Source organism: Trichoplax adhaerens, genomic scaffold (assembly GCF_000150275.1).
Source record: "Trichoplax adhaerens TRIADscaffold_15 genomic scaffold, whole genome shotgun sequence".
NCBI lineage: Eukaryota > Metazoa > Placozoa > Uniplacotomia > Trichoplacea > Trichoplacidae > Trichoplax > Trichoplax adhaerens.
The window spans coordinates 501,447-522,111 of NW_002060957.1; the positions used below are offsets into that span (position 1 = coordinate 501,447).

General features: G+C 33.0%; 2 protein-coding genes across 2 annotated transcripts; one reads left to right on the top strand and one right to left on the bottom strand.

The window, feature by feature from the left end:
• Window positions 1–3,123: 3,123 nt before the first annotated feature.
• TRIADDRAFT_60382 (uncharacterized protein) lies at window positions 3,124–4,254 on the top strand (the record flags this gene model as incomplete). The annotated part of the gene is made up of 1 exon (XM_002116327.1): window positions 3,124–4,254. The coding sequence occupies one exon, from the start codon at window positions 3,124–3,126 to the stop codon at window positions 4,252–4,254; it is 1,131 nt and encodes a 376-aa protein (XP_002116363.1).
• A 3,715-nt stretch (window positions 4,255–7,969) lies between these two features.
• TRIADDRAFT_60383 (uncharacterized protein) lies at window positions 7,970–13,124 on the bottom strand (the record flags this gene model as incomplete). The annotated part of the gene is made up of 9 exons (XM_002116414.1): window positions 7,970–8,052; window positions 8,216–8,285; window positions 8,370–8,432; window positions 8,575–8,650; window positions 8,725–8,795; window positions 8,905–8,976; window positions 9,090–9,135; window positions 9,265–9,398; window positions 13,011–13,124. 9 exons carry the CDS (start codon window positions 13,122–13,124, stop codon window positions 7,970–7,972), a joined length of 729 nt encoding a protein of 242 aa, XP_002116450.1.
• Window positions 13,125–20,665: the final 7,541 nt, after the last annotated feature.

A 20,665-nucleotide genomic window follows, 5' to 3' on the forward strand; every position in this document is an offset into this window, starting at 1 on the left:
AAATTGTGCCCTTCATATTCCGATGTCCTCAAAATTTTCTTTTAAGCATAAAATGTAGAGATATAAACCGGCGCAAGAATGAAATTTTTAACATTTATTCGATAATAGTATATTATTAAGACTCGAAGTTGCATAATTCGTATGATTACAAAAACAGTAACAAGTTCAATTCAATGCCAGTCGGGCAATCATTATTGAATGGGCCACTGATCGGATACAGCACTGTTGCAATTTTTAATCACTTTTGCATATTTTAAGGATAACTGATACATGATTCAGTTTAAATAAAGACGAGGATCTAACCGTATTATGTCGAAAACCGATTAGCCGACTAAGTATTCTGCTGGTTGCTAGAATATTTATTGACTGCTGGTTGGATCCAAGTAAGGAGTGAAAAGCGGTATGGGTACACTAGCCGTTGTGATATTCGCTGATCGAAAATTTTTACAGTTGTTAAACATAAATTAATTACAAACAACAGATCGGTCCATTTAAGAAAGTGAAGAATTATTTTATATAATGAAGGATAACTAGAAAATTTATGTAATAATGTTATAATTGCTACTGTTGCTACTCTCTATTTATCAGCTTCCACCAGCTAAAATAGTTCAGAAAAAAATATGTTAAACAATGCTTGAAATCGAAATCAGTTAGAGATTTTACCTAGAAAATGATTCGATCACCACAAATAGACCAAATTGCGGGTGGATTTGTTGTATTATACCATCATACTGAGAATCCATTTTATAATCTTTCGCTGTTTGTTGGTGCATTAATTCAATTACTCCGATAGAAGAGCGCACAAAGAGCTCATTTCTTTGCAAAAATAATTATATTGATAGTTCAATCGATATTTCTGATAATTGTCACCACCATATTTTTGCTGATCGCGATGAAATAGTCTGATTGAGAAATAAGCCAAAATTTTACTATATCTTATTATAAAATCTTGCATATTATGGATGAATTCTAAACTGAAATAGTATTTTAAAATCGCGTATAAAAGATATTTTAAATAATATCTTATTGTCTAAATATTGCCTATAGGCAATTAACTTGAATATCATCTTGAAATGTACTTTTAGGAACTTATAAAATATCAACCATGACTTGTTCACATACACGCCTCGGTGAGAAAGTTATATTTCATAATATACATAGAAAAATGTTCTTGCTAAATATTGATGCTAAGTTTATGATGCATCGATAATCCCTATCGATTAATTGCTTATACCCAAGGTAAATAAAACTATAGTATAAATTCGGTCTTTTAAAGCTAGAGAATTATATTTCTATTATCGAAATTTATAAATAACACAAGTTGCAGAAGGTGACTGTTGCTGTCTGTAATAGTAAAATTACGTATTTTGACTATTTACTTGCTGATACTATTATAAAAGTGGGCTATAGAAAATTCAGTAACGATGTGACTATGAAAGTTATAATATTACTTTTGCACACTCCATTACCCATGTTCACTTCCAATTTAATCTTTATTGAAAACTGTGACTACATAGAGTTATAAATGGTGGAATTTGCAATAATTGAGTAAATAAAGTTAAATACTAGGGAATATCTTAATCAATGCAATTGCATTTAATATTTTATTAACTGCAATATCTCTGGTCTATGGATTGTTGCAACAATACTTTATAGTGTAAATTACTAATTAGAGTCTAATTTCTAGAATTTAATTCGATTAGACAATTAATTTCTCTTTGTATTGTTATATTTCTACAGCTGTGATGAACTTGCGCCATTTGAAATTTATTTAAGATGATATATAATGGCACTAAATAGTGTATTTAGATCCAGTCGTGGGAATAAATGCTTTCCTTTTTGAACGAATGAAACTTGGCTTTAGTATTTGAAAGAAAGAAGTTTTCTTATTTTACATGGAAGAAATAAATAGTAGTAGGTTGTATACAGTACATTATCTTATATAGTTGTAATTTGATATACTTCGTATGATATAATGCACACTTAACTGAGCTTCCGAATCAACAATTTTCAATGAAAGCTTGATTAAGTTTATTCTTTCTCTTTTATCGAGCTTGTGATCTTAGTTCGAGCAGATGTTATGTACTTTATTATGATATCGAGTTGCTTTAAAAGGAGAAATTTGTTTCCTACAAATATTTTTAAGGGTAAGTCGTTCTACTATACGAATGAAATAATTGACGTTAAAATGTTATCCCTGACGGCCTTTATAATTAATATCAATAATTAACAACAAGGGAAATAAACTTCATCATTATAACTTCATTAAACCTATTTCTTACCCGTGCTAAATATTATTATAATATAATGATTCGATAAAGGATAAAGTCCTTCTTATATTCTAGCGATGAAGATAGTCTAATAATGCCAGTCACGACTCTAAGTACCTGAATAGTTAATTTAACAATAAAAGATTCCGTAACTGTGATTGGTGTCGAAAAAAATAACTAGCATTTAAGTGATAACTAAGCGTGACGATACAAATAATTAAATTCATGATCGTCATCGCAAATAGCTTTATTTTAGGGTGGGAAAAAGTTGTATTTAATGAATGTTAACTATTTTTTATAAGCAATAATAAAAAGTTTTGATAGACTGAATAACTATTTCCTGAATAATAGATGGAACAAAACAATTTGTTCTATTTTCAATAATTTTACTGATACTATTAAATGCTTTAATAATATTGAGTATTGAAATGATACTTAATCTTCAATTTCTGGCTTTATCTAACTAAATATATTAGTGATTCATTAGAGGTTGAATAATCCCTTCTTGAATTTAATAATTAAATTAAGTGCTATTGATTTTTTAAACTCTTAAATATTTTGTGCGGCCATTACATTGCAATAATAGTAATTTTGTAGAAAAGTGTTGCAGTTAGAATCTTTGATTTAAATTCTGTAGCATAATTAGGTCAATTATAGAATATTACGCACATTTTTACTCGCAAAAGCGAGGATAGATTAGACGTATATTATCTAAAATACAATAAAACTAATATTGAAGTCCTTCGCAGACTTTTCAGTAAATGATATCTTAGCAGTAAAGCGATCGAAAATTAAGTATTTCGCATCCAATTCAGTTGAAGAAAATTTTAATTCAGAAAGCAAAACTTTCACTATGGCGGTAAATATATTGAATAAGTCGATGAATCAGAGTCTTCTTGATGATGAAGATAAATTTGGTCGCGATTGGCATGTAAAACGTTTTATGCATATACTTTATGGCGTGTTAGCTTCTTTGGCCATTTTAGGTAATTTTATGGTATGTTTCGTAATCGTAACAACAAAAAATGGGAGAATGATGAAATCTGGATTAAATTTGCTAATTTTAAGCATGGCAGTGATGGATGCAGCTACAGGAATAATGATGTTTGCTGTCCCTTCATTTGTTGTTCCAGCTGCAAATTACACTTATCCGAAAAACAAAGTCTCGGGAACAATATTTTGCCGCGTATTTGCTTCGCAATATGCAATTTTTTATTTTGGTTTTGGCTCAGTTTTTACTATTACCGCTATTGCTATCGAAAGGTGGATTGCTGTCGCTAGACCATATACATACCGAAATATTGTAACTATAAAAAGAACTAAACGATTTTTAGTCGGTCTATGGGTATTCAATACTGTTATATCAATTGATATCCTGCTTCAACGAGATTATGTTAGCAATGAACAGCCTCCATGTAAATGGAATTCTTTCATTCGACATCCACCAGGGATATATCTGTTCATTGTAATGGAAATTCTACGTTTATTTCTACCGTTTATCATCATTATAGCATGTTATATTGACATAATAAGGAGAATTATTACAGCGATACCTGGATTATCGGTAGCCAAGTCCAATCGGAATCGCGCACCAGCTATGTCAATAGTCGGAAGGAATCCCAGTTCAATCAGAGCTAGACGTAGAGTAACTATCATGGTAGCAATATCAGCTTTAGCTTTTATGATATGTTGGTTACCAAACGAACTCTATTTTACGTTATATGCTCTTAACGCTATATCTTATAATATTGATGTTATTCGATTTACCAAGACACTGATTGTCGGTAGTTCATGTTTGAGTCCTCTTATCTATTCTGCCGCTAACGAAGACTATCGACGAGGTATCTGGTCACTTGTATGCAATTATAAATTTCGAAAATCCCCACGAATAAGTACAAAATACCCCCGAAGTGTTATTTTAAATGTAGAAAGTAGTAGAAATTTTATAACACAACAAACTCCCGAAGCTGAAAGAAGAAATTAAATCTTTAGATCCATCAGATCAAACTTTACAGTCCTTTTGAAAATCACTGCAGCAAAAATTGATGATATAGTATAAGATTGAAAGAGTCTTGTCCTATTAGTAGACGAGAATCCAATCCGAATGGCTCTACTTGATAAATTATATAATTAGCTAAAATAACTGATCTTTATGGTAAGATACCCTGTACCTTGTGCTAATAATCTTTGATAAATGCTTACAAGTCCGTATATAAAAGTAAATGTGGATAGATTATAAAATGCTAAATCATAATTTCTGTACTAATCCAATTAAATTATGAAATTGATACATGTAGTTGATTGCCGCTACTGGTTGCAAAGGTTGCTCTGATAATACTACTAATTTTAGGATATTCTATTTCATTGGTACATTAGATAGATCGTACTTAATCTCATCATGTTTTAATCCAGTCTTAAGAGCGTTCAATTTTCACTAATTTATGGTGTTGTATGATTTATAATATTAATGGTATTATCCTCGTACTAATAGCTTGAATATCTTATAAATTTCAATAATTAATGTAAGTAATAGAAAGAAGATAGACCATTAATTAATGAAATATGTTCATTCAGTTTCTGAAATGCAAGGAGGTAAATACTCAACACAACAGCTCCTATCTAAGGCTCCAATAATGCTCTTGCTTACAGAATTTATTGTTTAACTTAGGGCAATTTATGTTTATCCACAACGGGTATATCTATATTAACTTACGAGCTTCAATATTCTTTCTCACTAATTCTGTTGCTATCATTTAAAATTGATAATGAAAATTATTTGTGATTATCTCAAAGTGCATCCTTCATACGTGCTGTAGCATGGTACGGCACTATATATCATATTCTATACTTTCTATACTTTTTCTGAATAGGGCTTCATAAACATAGCATCAACGGTAAATATTCACTAATAAAGTATTTACTGTTATCCCATTCAGATTTTTTTCAGTATGGCATGGCATTGCTAGATATTTAACATGGAAAGAAGGGAACAATTGTGTAAAAAATGAATGGATAGACAGGAAGTAACTTTGTTCTTATTTACTTTATTGCTAGTAGTTAGCAATATTCAATCAAGAAATCATGCTTTACTATAGGTGTGCTATTATGATGCTCTTTAGAATAAATTTATCTAATATTCGTAACTGTATTTATGGGGGTATTCAGAATTGATATGTGTAGGACTAATACTGATGTATTTGAGTAAAAATTTATTGTGATATTATTCTCATTCGGCCTTACTGCGTAAAATTTTAAATGTTTTCTCTCTCTACGTGGAAAAATTCTTTTTCAAGTGAATCTCAATAAACTGTATTAAAACTTATATAGATGCATAAATATGAGATCGAGCAACTTTTGATAGGTCGTATTTTAATCTGTATCTAGTACGGTTATTATAATAGTTATGACTCCAGTTTTTATAGTTTCTAATAGATTTTGGATCTAAATTTTTAGGAGGTAAATTATCCTTAACAGTTGCTGATATATTGAAACAAATTCCAATTTTTAGATAGTAGTACAGTTGTCGTTCTGATCCGATGACTTCATTTAAGTATCTTTATGTTTATTGGATTGAAATTAAAATCATAGTCTAGTCTCAAAATTTTAATGTTCATGGATTGATGTAAATATGTTATATTTTATAATATAATTGAATTTATGCATTAACTTAAATAGATTTTTAACGCCTCATCATATAAAAAAGTGTAGAAATAAAGCATTAAAAGCCTCGAAGACTAGGTATCAATTCTCTTACATGTGCAAATTATGGTATTAACTAATATTCATCTTTTCTAGTAATTTTTCAAATATAAATATTTTCGAATATAAAAATACGATAGCTATTAACAACAATAATATATTTTAAGCAGATCCATAGCGCATAAAGCATAAACTGCCTAGTTTTACCAATATTACTAAATAAGCAGTTTCGCTCAATAATACCTAAGCTGTGGAATATTATTATGAATAGCGTATTTATTCTGGCATTAGATGCTGTAATGCAAACGAAATTGTTTCGATTTCTAGCTTGTAAAGCAATAGTAAAGGTGTAAACACTCCTAATCTATAAAATATCTGATACAGTAAAAAATTAGTGCAAATAATTAAAGGCCGTGTATACTTCTCTATTTTTACTGTAGTATCATACCGTGAAAGATTTACCTGATTGACTAATACTGAACTTAATTCAATTATATTCATTAATACTCTTTGCTCACAATGAATAGTGAAGACCTATCTACTTATTAAAGATTTATAATCGAAAATGGTTTGCTTCCAGTTCCGATCTGCATAACAAGAGGTCATTTGATTTGATGCTATTTTGATCATGGCCGTATGTTGCATACAGCTATTATTGTAATATCAGCTAGATACTAGTCAAAACTTTTCATTTGTATTAACAATAAATAACTAGATGCAATTACCTGGTTTATCAATGCTCCAGGCTAATTGTCTAAAAAAATCTCGCGAACAATAACCCTGAGTTGCCGTTATTATCTTAAGTTCTCGTCATCTCCTCTATTAAAACAATGGTCGTCTCTTGCCTTTTGTACTACAATCTTTAGGCCTACATAATAGAATGATGCTTAATAAATTGGGAGGTAGTGTTGCATACTCACGTTATATCATCGACGTTGAAATTTACATGTATAGACCGTAGTCTACAATTGGTGTCTCGAAATTTTCTTAATTCGCGACTGCTTTGCGGCGAGTAGATATACTACACAATCCCATTTCTTGTAGCCAATTCTACTTATTGCACATACATACATTCTATTGCGTTGAGTAAAAATCAGCAGCGGACAGGCAGTTACGTGTTTTGGTAATTTATTCACATGATTGCTAACCTCGCAGTAGCTTATACACGTAATTCTGGTCACTTATCGCTATCATTTTCAGTTTGAAAACCTTTTAGGAAAGATACTGTAGTCATAAAGATAGACAAATGTATAGCATGGTTTAGATAATGGGTATACTTAACAAATTAGATTTTAATAGTAAATTAATAGAAAATTAAGCAAACTATTTACTAGATAGTGTTAATGTAGCTGCGTAATGATATTGTATGAGGCGTTTAACGGTAGTGTTGTTGTAATTGTTGCAGTATAGAATTTATAGTACTGTATAAAGTAATGGTGACTGAAAAAAGTAGTAGGTTAATGGAGTCATTAAAGATAGTGATACTTGCTAGCAAGTGCGATTAATTGGCTTTATTTAACTTCCAGATAAATTAATTTCCCATTTGTAAAAAGCTACAATGTGATCGATAGAAAAGGAAAAATTTTAAGTAAAAATTATGAAATCATGATTACATTAAACAGACCAAAGTAAAACGGAATCATACACAATTTCAATACACATCCTAAAAATAATAGGCAGGTTGGATATATAATATTTTCCTAAATTAGCTAAAGTACAGGAGTTAGACACAGACTGTACAAATTTTGTACGGCTGCGATTAACGGCTGCAGAAAGACAAATTAATTAATCAGCATTAAAATGAGACGTCAGACCACGAATCTATTCCTAATACCCTCTTCAGAGTTGATTGGTACATAAAAAAAGGCCATTTGAAATTTAAAGAAATCCCATTAGACTGATTACAATTACATTACAGATTTTGGAAAGAAAGGTTTAACTCTACGTAACAGCCTATTAGTTAACATTTAGTAAGGTTAGTATATATAGCATTGCTACAATTAGATAGATTGTAGTTCAGCCATGGCATTAGCTAATTCTTCTTCAGCTTTTTTCAAATTTTCTTTTTCCTCTTGTAGTTCATCTACAATTAAAATTATACGGACATTAACTCCTGCAAATGCAACTACGGTACTATCACTGGTAGCCAGGAAACAGTGTTCCATTTGCACTAAAATACGTTATATCCTATCTTCATGACATTAAGCCATGTAACTATACATTATGTACATGAACTCTTGCATTACCTTCACGCTCATCTAAAGTCTTTTCAAGTTGTGTTACTGAATCTTCGGCATCACGTACTTCCTGTTCAGCCTAAAATAAATTATTTCCAATCAATAAATTACTAAAAAGAGTCCATTTAAGTAAAAGAATGATGCAATGGTTGACAAGCTATACCTCAGCACATTTTTCCTCCATCTCTGCTAATTTAGCTTTAGCCACTTCTTCTCGTTCTTGAGCCTAGGAAATATTTATAGTTAATACTTGATTCCGTTAAAAACTTGCTAAAAAATAAGTGATTCATTTTATCCTGAAATAGATATCGAAACTCGTCAGGATAGCTTGAAATTGAACAAGTCGCGGGCACAACTTCCATACATACCTTCATCATGCTGACTTCCATGCTCTTCTTATTATTTGTCGTTAAAATGAGATCGTTTTCCAGCTGCGTCGCGCGCCTGCATTAGTTCGATTAATTAACGAGAGATTAGTGATCAGAATCGTTGGAAATATAATCCAAAAAAGGACGTACGCTTCTGCCGTATCAGCTTTTTCTTCTTCTTCTTCCAATTCTTTTTCTAATTCTTCCAATTTCTCGGAAATCTAAAAAAGTATGTTCATGTCAATACGTATTTGCCGAACCTTTACTATTCTATTATAGAGGGCGAAACACAGACTATATACTATTCCGTTCGATGTCATATTAAACAACCTCTTTATATTTGGTTTCTGCTTCTTCTCGAGCAGCAAGTGTTTCGTTCAATTGTCGCTCCAGTTCCTCCAACTGATGTATCATAAATAAACAGTAGTAACGACAGAATTAAATTAATCATAATATAATTATTAAAGTATAGAAGACTACCGCTAAATTACATTTGGTGTTTGCTATAATGTTACCTTAGTATTGCTTGTGTTAGTTCTACTTTCTAGAACAGCTCGTGCCCTATCAGTTGATATAGATTACAATAGCCATGCATGAATCATAAAAATAAAATAAATCGTTCCATTTCTACGAAATTTTTAACACCAGCATTGCGTGCTGAGATATATAAATAATGTTACAATTTCATACCTTTCATGTTCATCTGTTTTAGTTTCTGCCTCTAGCAGAGTTTTAAGGGTTTCTGCCAGCTTACTTTCACGATCATCTAATTGTTGTTCTGTTTCTTCAATCTCCTTATTCAATTCATCAATTTTTTCTTTAACCTATAATCGCACATCAAAATTAATGTACTTGTTGTATAAGTATCAGCGATACGAAAAACTGATGTTGGCGGTATGGTTCTGGATAGAAATTATTAACGAAAACGATAATGGCATATTACTACAGCGTTAGTCTAGGAGTTACTAGCGATCGCAAGTGAAGTTAGAATTGGAGGAACTACGTCAATGGGTGGATTTTTAACAGTAATCACTTTTCAGTAAATTGTCAAAGTCTTGTTTATTAGTCTTCGGTTTAAAGGGCTGTATTTCAATTTGAAGAAATGATTTCAAAATGATGCTGCCGATGTTAATCGTATGTTGTTTACTCTTGAATGTTAACTAACAATTCTATAATTTGTTCTCCGATATATTTTTATTCACCTTCCGTAATCACTATGGAATATACTACATATCAAATTTAAAAACCTTCATTCATGCATCCCGTAGGTAAGATCCGGTGTTTGAATTAGATACGATTTCATTATTGTTAATAAACAATATAACACCAACCGCTACGCCTGGGTGCCATGCGTATCATTATGAATCTCCCCAAATTTGTTTGAAAGTATATTTCTATAATAGTGGTTCAAGTTTTACTCTTCTCAGGAGGCCGTTTTCTAGGAAGCATCGCGTACATTAATTACTGGCACTTGCGGCTTTGTTAAAAGGAGCCAGTATTAATTCCCCCCAAAGTCATGATGTACATGTAACAGCATATAGTACCATTGCAATTTGGTACGAGCTCAAGCTTTATTTTAAATAGAGCGTAATAATAGCTGTAGCTTTTCATCTTCTCTTTTCATAGCTAAGTAGTGAATATTTTGTTATTTTGTAAAGCATTGTAGATCATAGTTTTAAGTACAGTAATATATATTATTCAAGCGTGTATGCCGAGTCAATTTTTTGACAACTTTATAAAGTTCTGATAAGTACAGTTTGCAGAAGTTGAAGTAAAAATAAAGTACACGTCAAAAGCTTCTCATTTCAATTCATATTAAATCATAGCATTCTACTTGAAGGTTAGTCATTGTACATTCGAAATCGAAGTAAAACAGGTATGCGAATGTCCAATAGCACTGATTAATACCTTAAAATAAAATAAATACCGATTCGCTTGTTTCAACACACTTATCCATTCGAACTCGAGATGTATTGTTCAACTGGCCGTTCAAATACTGTATCATGAAATTGCTTCAATTTCGTTCACTTTAATGGGCAAGAGTTAATAGTATTTCAAATCAATACTACTGTGCCATGTAATTCCATGTTCAAGGGCACTATGCATGGCAATATCAGGAAACTGCGGTACACGGTCTATAAATTAAATCCTTTAGGATGAGCAAAAGTTTGATGTAGGGTTTCTCATCGCCTTTAGAATAGCTTTGAATTGTATAGTATTAGACTACCATGTCAGTTATAAAAGTGGTACGATTTTTGAAATTAAGTAGGGCGGTCAAAGTTGATACCTTTCAATATAGAATAACATGAGATTTGGGCTTTTTTAAACCAAGAATCGACCCTAAATATCGGTATTTCTATGGATATTCCATACATTGGCAATTACACGATTGCATAACGTAAGATAAAAAGATAAAACTTGCAACAGGCTAGTCCATTGAAGTGATCCGTCGAATGAATAAGTGCAAAGGTAAAAACTACAAGTCAATGCGCCGTGATTCATAGTCAACTGATGGAAAAAATAGTATATCAAGTTAATCCATTAATGAACTCATATTTAATTGACTTTATTCTGCTTCTATAGTATTCATTCAATGAATTAATAAGTAAAATTCGATTTTAATCAAGACACCGCTCACTGTATTAAGTTATTTCGTAGTAGGTGTGGAAGTAGAATTTCCACTACTACTCTCAGTGCGGCACCATCTTGCAAGTCAAAAGTGTAGTGCTGCAGATGTAGAGACTCTAATGTACATATTTACTATTCAAGGGTATCTGCTATTTGTATAGTGACTCATACACTGGATGTCAGAAGAAGTCCAGTATCTCGATCACGTAACCATTCGCGTCTAAACGACTGCCACAAAATTGGACTATCGTGCTATGCCGAAATCGGCAATAACACACCGCGAATGACCACCATTGACTAATATCGATGATCACCATGTGCATTTTAACTGTTTTATGGCTAATTGAATAGTGCAAAGACTGAGTACATATCATTGATAAAATGTTAGAATTAATCCGTACTGTCTGTTGCAAATTGTAGAGTAGTATGTTATCCACGCATCGTCGTGAATCACAGGAGTACGCTTAGGAAGATACGAGGAAAATTTGGAGAAGACCGTCAAGTTCATTTTCTCCATCATTCACTGTTGTAGAAACTGCTGACTGAATTCAACCTTAGCTCGATTATACAATTGATCAAGCGAAGAAGACTTTGAAATGACATTTCTACTTCTTTTGCCCTTGACGATAGGCAACGGTTTATCGTGGATAGTATACCTTCTTCAAGCACTCTACTCTTTGATTGTTAATATGGAATTTTGATTAGGCTAGATAAGATTAAAGAATCAGTAATGGATATTATTCTTAATTGACGGAGGAATTTGAATTGTCGAGTACAGCATAGTAATCCTATTCTAGCTTATAGGATCGATTGCTGGATTTTACGCATGTGTTGTACTTTTCAATCAGTGATGACTAAAAAATGATACACCGTTTGTAATATTGGATGCGATTTTGAACAGTTGATGGTAAAATGTAAAGGAAGTATTTTGACTGTAAGTAGTCGTCATGATTGAGCAAAGCGTTGGGTGCACTGCATGTGTTCAAACCAATACTAATTAATGAATCATCATCCTTTACGACTCAACTTGAGTTGGTTAAGAAATGAGTGGCAATGTAGCGCATCATGGAGTTTAGGCTAAGCTTCTATTCAAAAGCGTTAGGCTATCCGTGACGAGTTGAAGACAAGCTCTTACAGATTGAGCGAACAGCTCTACAAGGTGTAAGAAGAGAACAAAGGCAGCTTCTGTTTATTCGAGTAATCAAGGACTTGTACTAAGCAGGATGGAAGAGATAGGAGAGTACGGCATTAGCGTCGATTGCTAAAGAAGTTGCTCACCCGTATGACTTAATAAAATAAGTTTATTTTTTGACATGTTGGCAGCAAGACGGATAGAATTTTGGATGGGTCAGTTTAGTGGAGAAGGGTTTGACTTGCATGCTATCGACGTGTAAAGTAAAACTGGGCCAAAAGCAAGAACTGGGAAAAACAAAGAAGAAATGTTGATGACTGTCAATACACTGTAAATGGAAGGGCAATGAAAGTCTTTTGACTACTCTGCAACGGCAACATAAGAGAGTTGTCTGTTGGAAGTGATAGACGATAGTGAAATGGATTGGAGAAAAACAATTTATGACTGCATGGAGTCGATGGTACAGTAAGGACTTTGAAATGGCGGAGAAGGACACGCCTGATGAGAAAAATCAATTCAAAGCGTTGGTAGGATATAAGAAAGGATATTGAATTTTATCCATGCTGCAGGTGCCAGTTTGGATTGAAAGCTTTGTACAACAAGGCAGCAACAAGGATAGTCAAGGGTATTTTATGAAGCTATACTAGTGGATTTTAGCGGAGATAAACTAGTTTACCTCTTCCTCTCGTTGCACAGTGTCCCTCAATTGGTCTTCACACTGTTCAGCTCGCTGCAAGGCATCTTCCGCCTCTTTTCGCAAGCCTGCCATCTTCTTTTTCACAGCTTCCATTTTGTACTTGTTTTGGATTGTATTTTCAACTAGGATTGCTTGAAAAATTGACAAAATTCACTGCAGTCAAAGTGGAAAGATTCAATTTTTCCAAGGTAAAATGCAATCGTCCAATGTCAAGTTGGCCAAGAATGGAGATGGGAAGATCTTTGAGGAATGTGTGACTGGGTGACCTGACCCAACGTCTGACTTGGAAAGCAGACGACGCTACCTACAAGCAACGACCTACTGGGTGTCACTCGGGGCGTTTCAACCGTCATGGATTGTTTTGACATGCAACTGCACAAGTGCACATGCCAGCAGTCCACTGCCGCCTCCAGCGCTGTTGTTTCAGTCCTAACACAGAGAATACACTGCAGTCGGAGTAGTATGAAAGCGGAAGGCGCTGCCGGCCTTTGTGTCTGTGTGCGATCGACAGGACGTTGGTGCGTGTATCGTACCCTCTCCGCTTCACTCGACAGCACCTCAGTGAAGATGAGTGCTGACACTATTTGTTATGTTCACGCGTCGTCAATGACGCACATCGAGGACGTTTCTCGCCGCTGGAAGCTCAATGTGCAGCAGAGTAGAGTACATAGTAGGGTAGAAATTACAGTGTATTGTACTGTACACCACCGGACTGTATCGTGCAGTGAAAGCAATCTACAGTACTGTACAGTACGGTACTCTAGCCGGGCTTCAATCGACTCATCGTTGCTTTGTCAGTACAGTACACCAGTACGGTTCAAGTGTACAGTAGGGTCACTTTGTCCCTGGTCATGTCAGATAATACTGTACACCGTACACTAGGACAGCATACCTCAATCGCCACATGATCTGCACAAAAGATGTCACCCGTGGCGATTCAGCTACACTACGCCAAACGCTCACCACGTGTACTACACCCACTTCAGTGTTCGACAGGTGTACGTACAGTACGGTACTGTCAACCGTCCGCAGACGATTGTTGTGCAAACTGCCAATACACTACTGTACTGTATGGTGACGCAGTAACGATTCACACACGTCCACCACGGTAAGCGTGTCTGCGCGATAGCACTGACTGTGATTTCATCTTCACTCAATGACTGAGTTGGTCATCAGATTGACCTGGAAAAGCGGTAATGGCTATGCCTACCGCTTGTAAAACCAAAAACTGATTGCAGGGAAATTCTTCAATATCCTTGATATACTCATTGGATCAACATGGATATCCAAGCTTATTCATTATAAAAACAAAAAAAATAAAAATTTCACCCTATAGCAAATTCAATACCGTCGTAAAGCTCGTAACGCTCGCTCGTTCAACTCCTTGCAAATGATGTTGCAAGGAACAAATCGTTCTTCCAATTTCTTTCCAACTGTGTACTACCATGGACTCCTAGAAGAAGTCGTGGGCTTCACAGTTTCAACAACTGCGTCACCCAATGACAATAACATCAATCAAATAGGATCACAATTCTTCCTCACACCAAAAATTCGACGTGCAGTACAGTACACTGCACAGCGGGCCAGCAAATGGTCCAAACATTATTGCATAAAGTCGATCAAATTGAATAATTCATATTTTCAGTCAATTTGTAATGGATACGACCATCTGACTTTCCCACGTTAACCAAATTGGAGTCAGCGAATATTCCCTGACAGTGCAAATGTCCCTCAATGAAGCATCCCTATAAAGTAGGCTTCCAATTTGCTTGCTATAATGAAAGCAACCATCACAAGATAGGAATATTCATTCCAGTTTTAATAAGGGTTCATTTTTGCTGTCAGGTTGATAGTCAATGAATCACGTTGTCCCACTGGCTACTCTATAGTGTGTATTAGAATCAGCTCATATATTCAATAGTCAAAATACGATAAAGCTGTCAATATCGTACAATTAACCGAGAATGGCTGTATGTCTACTAAGACTACACAAGGGTAATATGAATTTTATATATCTACGGAAATACTCCATCCATGGATGCCGATACACGTACAATCTGTACAAAGCTGATAACCAGAAAGAGATTGACGACCGACTTAATTGCACGCTGTTGACAATCATTAAGTAACAAAACAGGCTACAGAATAGGTAACAGTGTCTGCAAGAAGTTCTCCAGCAAATGTAAAGACAGCGCATTAGCAAAGCATAGAACCTTATTAAGACTTGTACATGCGAACTAATAAAATAGGACAGCAACGCTCATATTTAGAATCGATCATGGAATATTCTAGAACTTATTAGTAGTTATTACCACATAGACATACAATGAGTATTCTACAAGGTTCTACATGCATACGAGGCTCAAATACTTGCGCATCTAAGACTGAGCCTTACGAAATCGCTCTACTAATACGATGGCAGTTGCCAATTTAAGCATACTGTATTTCGACTTTAAATACCATAATGGAACTTATAATTCAATCAATTATGGTGATCATTGCCATTGCTATTGACACAAAATTATAATTCAACATTTGCAAATCAACTCATTTAGTCCTTCTCTTTAAAACTGGGATTACACCATGATTATAAAGCAAAGTGTACGCGTCATTGGCAATACTGAAATATAAAAAATGAATAGCGATTAAATGGCGTGGCGTCATTATTTGCGTTCATAATTTTGAATCATCAACTAATAAATATTGGATAACGAAATAAAACTTGATATTAAGTAGGAAGAGTTAGAATGTATCCACCATTACAATTGTATCGCCTGTTGTTACAGGGATAATAAATAAAATTGCTGACATTTCTCTTTTCATTTTTTGATACTTGCATTTACAAGAGGAAACATACGAGTATGCTATACTGAGCGCCAGAAATACAACTTTTCTACTAGACTTAAAGAATCCACAAATAGAAAATGACTATACCTACGGCATGTTTCCTATTATTCAACTTTCCATTAGTATACCTGAAATGGACCAGCTGTCAAAATGTGCAACAAGGACATATTTCATAAATGCGCTATATAGTCCCTTTACATACATCAACCACGATCCGAGTCAATCAACAACATTTTTCAATTGAATAATTGGCTCCTCAGTTTTAAGGCAAGTTATAAAGTAAGAACTAAGACTTTCTCTCAAGGCTAATGGATCCTAAATGAATAAGACTTGGTAAGAAATGCTTCTGTCTTTCTATTAAAATGTCAGCTTTAAATTTAAATCACACACATATACGAGAGGTACTGTGCTCTAAAATAGGGAAAGAACTAAAATCGATGCAGCTTTCTAACAAAGGAATTAGAATTACTACTACAGTATTTACGATTTGTTGAGCTAATGGTAGCTAGTTAAAACACCACTAATCATTTAATTAATGAATCACCTTAGCAATGATGTTATTAGTATGTTTTGACAACGGATTTTCATATTAATAATATATTACGTAAGCGTGATTGATGCATAACAATGATCCCATAGTCTCTTTATTTGTTACTAAAATGTTTAGTGATCTAGAATAATGCAACCAGTCAGCTATTTAGGATAAATCAATTTTACATACGTACAGTAGATTAACTTTTCATAACATTGCTATAAAATTGAATTCCAATTAAAAGAATTCTATTTCTAAAGCAGTCATAACGAGCTTATATTACTGATACTGCATATAAATAGATAATGGGCCAACAATAAAAGAAAAACTCCATTGAAGCTTTATTAAGCTATTTTAACTAAAAGAATTTAGCTTTAAAAATTCAGTTGAATTTTGTTACTTCGTAGAAAATTATCAGCATTTTATTCTCACCATTACTTCCGCAATTAGGAAAAATTGATTACATAACATATAGTATTACTATTATAGGCTACAGTTAAAGTCCAAACCGCGTACGGCATGGTTAACCATCAACCGCTGAATTCAATTATCAGGAAAGATATATGCAACCGTTACTTTGTATAACAAGCTTAGACGCTGGATATAACGAATCAGCAATCATCGCTTTCAATTTTATTGATCTGCATACACAATCATGCCTGTAATTGTCCGGCATGCCATCAACTTAACAGTTTCAAATAATAATTTTAGTTATCATTCTAATGGCATTGATTACAATTTAATCCACACGTATGCTTCTATGGGTGCAATTCCGATCTTTTTACTCGGAGCAGTTGCTAATATTTTCATTTTATATGTCATCGCCATTTATTCCAAATTTCGGAAAAGAATTTACAATTTAATATGCGTTACGGTAATATCTGATATACTATCAACATTGATATGCAGTATTAGTTATATTCTAGTAGTAGCAATCAATGTTCAACACTTGCTTGGTAGAGTGCTATGTAGAGTACTCGTATTTATAGTCATGACATCCTATGGTATCTCTATCTTAACGCTAAGCGCTATTGCTTTAGATCGCCTTCAAGCTATCACAAAACCGATTACTTTTATTTACTGGAGGCGTAAATATAAAATCATGATCATCTCTCAAGTATTAATTTGGACTATATCGATAGCCGTATCATCACCCTTTTTAATCTTTATTGATACTTACCCAGATGAAGGAAAATTTTGTGATTTTCCAACTATTACAGCAGTTAATAGTCTCTTTTTTATTATATTAACATTATGCTATTTTGTTGTTCCTTCCACTATATTCATTGTTTCATACAGCAAAATTATCAAATACATGAAAAGTTATACTCCACCGGGCCAATTAAACTTTAATCAAGACCAACGTCAGAAAAAGAAAAATTTTATTAAAATGTTGATACTAATTACTGCTTCTCATCTTCTTATTACTTGGCCATATTTTGCTACTAATATTGGTATGGCCATCAATCGATATTCCTTAAGACAATTGCGTCAAAATCATTTTGTGTACTATTTGTTAGCCTTTTTCTCTTACGCAACAACGACGGCAGTTAGTGTGGCCAATCCATTCTTATTTTTGAAATTTGATGCGAATATCCGCGCAAAATCTTGGGAAATTATCAAACGACTTGCAATCGCTAATTGCTGCTATCCATCAATTTCAGCAGTTACACCTATTACAGAATGTCCGGTGCCCTCATAGTATTAAGTTCAGGAAAATTATTCTTGCCTCTTTTTCTTAATTTCTCATTTCAAGTTTTACTGTAACATCAGCTATAAGTACTTTGTGAAATTAGTACTGAATAAGGTATTATTACATAAATATAGAAATAATATGGCTATTAAATTCTAGAAAACAATTGTTTTTCATCTTATTATATTATGGTTAATATTAGATGATTCCGACGCTGACTTCACTGCCCTATTTACAAGTAATTGGCAGTCTACTCAATCTCAAATCATATATTATACTGCATTACTTTGATAACATGATTGGAGATTAACCCAATCACATAATTAATTGTGAAGAAATTAATCGGGCTCTTATTAAAGCGAAGTAGTTGAATGGATACTTTCTTTGTTATGTTTAATGAAAAAGTTCGAGTAAATTAATGCGAGTTACATTGATACCTAGAAAATTGAAATATACTGTGACAAGTTAGATTAATTCAATCAAATTGTGAAATGTAACCGTTTTCATAGAATAGCTCTGCTAGCTATCTAGTGCGTCTTTTTTTATAATACTCAATAAAATTTACTTTAAATTGGAGATGGAATTATTTTTAATCATTTTTTACAGTTTTCATTAGTGTCTTTAAACGTATTCTATTACATCAATCAAAGATAATAATTACTACATAGAATTATCTTAATAAGAGTTCATCATGATTGCTGTAACAGTTAAATGATGTTTGAATCATAGTAGTACAAATAATTGGACCACTTGGATTGAGCTTGTTTTGACAAAGTGGAGACGAAAAGCCTTATGACCTTTTCATGCTTTCGTGTTACTCACACATAACGCGATAATCATCGATGATTTCAAATAGCAACATTATAGATTTAAAAGTAGTAATTTAATGTATTTGATTACAAGTAAGACGTTAGTGAGGCTAAGCTCATACTGTTATTTCCTAAATAGCTTGTAAGCAACTTCAGAATGATCTACTAATCCAAATTATATTTTTTTAAATTTAGATTGATTTCAAGGGTAGCAAAGCAGATTAATTAATTTATCAGTTAGACTTGACATCTTGATGTTAATGAAATTCATAAAAATCAATAACAATAAAAAGCGTTATGATTACATTCATGATGCAGATATTTCTCGAATGTTCTAAAATCAGATTGTCATTTCTGATTCTTGCAACCGATAAATCAACCATTTTAAGAGAACTTCCGTCGGGTACCATTTGCCGGTATCGATATTATATCGTTTGTTGCAAAAATACTGTTACCTTTCTAGCTAAATATCCTGTGTTATCTATTTATGGGTCTCTTTATATTATATTTAATCACTAGATTGTATAAGACGATCATTAACGGATATAAACTGAATTAAATCTCGTTAAGACCATAAATACGATCGATATGATTAAAAATTAAGGAGTTTATTATCCTTTCTAAGAATAATAATAATAATTCATTCTATAAGCGTTAATATTTTTACTGAATATACAAGTAATTACAAGTTTTTAAGAAGCGCTAATATTTGTAGTTAAAGAGTTTTCGAAAGTAACTGGAAATAAATTGGATAAAATATTTTCATAAAGTGATGGGCATCTCCAGCAGGTGCATTCTATAGCATTTTTAGTCCTATAAATTTAACTGCCATACTCACTATCCAAAAAATGTTACAGTATTTATTATTGAAATGGTTTTGTATTTCGAATATAAATTGGAATTGTTTGCGTCATTAGCGTTGACATACTGTAGAGTTGGTATAAGAAGGATGATAAAAGTGATAGATTTTACTGTAGTAAAATGAAAGCTATATAGAGACAGACAGCACAGATTAAGCATGTGTAGTCGGATAGTTACTGCGAGTTAGGTTTAGCGCGGATGCTTATGGTGAGACTGGTGAAAACTTGCTAACTAAGTATACGTTAGGTGCATCATTTTTACACCGTTCGATTATTATATATGCGATAATATCATTGATCACTATGAAATTAGATAACAGCTACAATGTAGAATATGACAATCATGGCAAAACATATAGGTGCCATAATCTAGGAACTAATGATACTTATATAATGTATCGTACGTCTATGAAAATATATTCTGCAGTATAATATTAGAGCAAGGATCATACTCCGTTTAAAGCATACAATATAAAGTTTTGCGACATAATGCAAACAATCCGCGTATAACTTATGACGATTACTATATCTTTATAAATTTATCGAAGCATATGAGAATTATTAGTAATCGCAGTTCGAGTAATTAATGTGATTGCAATAAATTCTACAATTAAAACGTGCATAGCGCTAAAGTTGTATTAGTTGCGTATTTTCGTTTGCAATAAGGTTAGTTGTACGTCATTTTCTTTGCTTTTTTATTTATGCCTGTGAAATAAAATAAAAGAAAGCTTACGCGTTTCTAATAGCAATGATTGAGATTTTTATAGAAAATCCTTTGATAGCACTACAAGCCCTCTGTCTTGTGTCAATTATATAGGGTTTATGATTTTAATATACGTATATTTGTAAATACGAAATTTTTTGACTTGGTGTTAGAAGTGAACGCTTAAAGT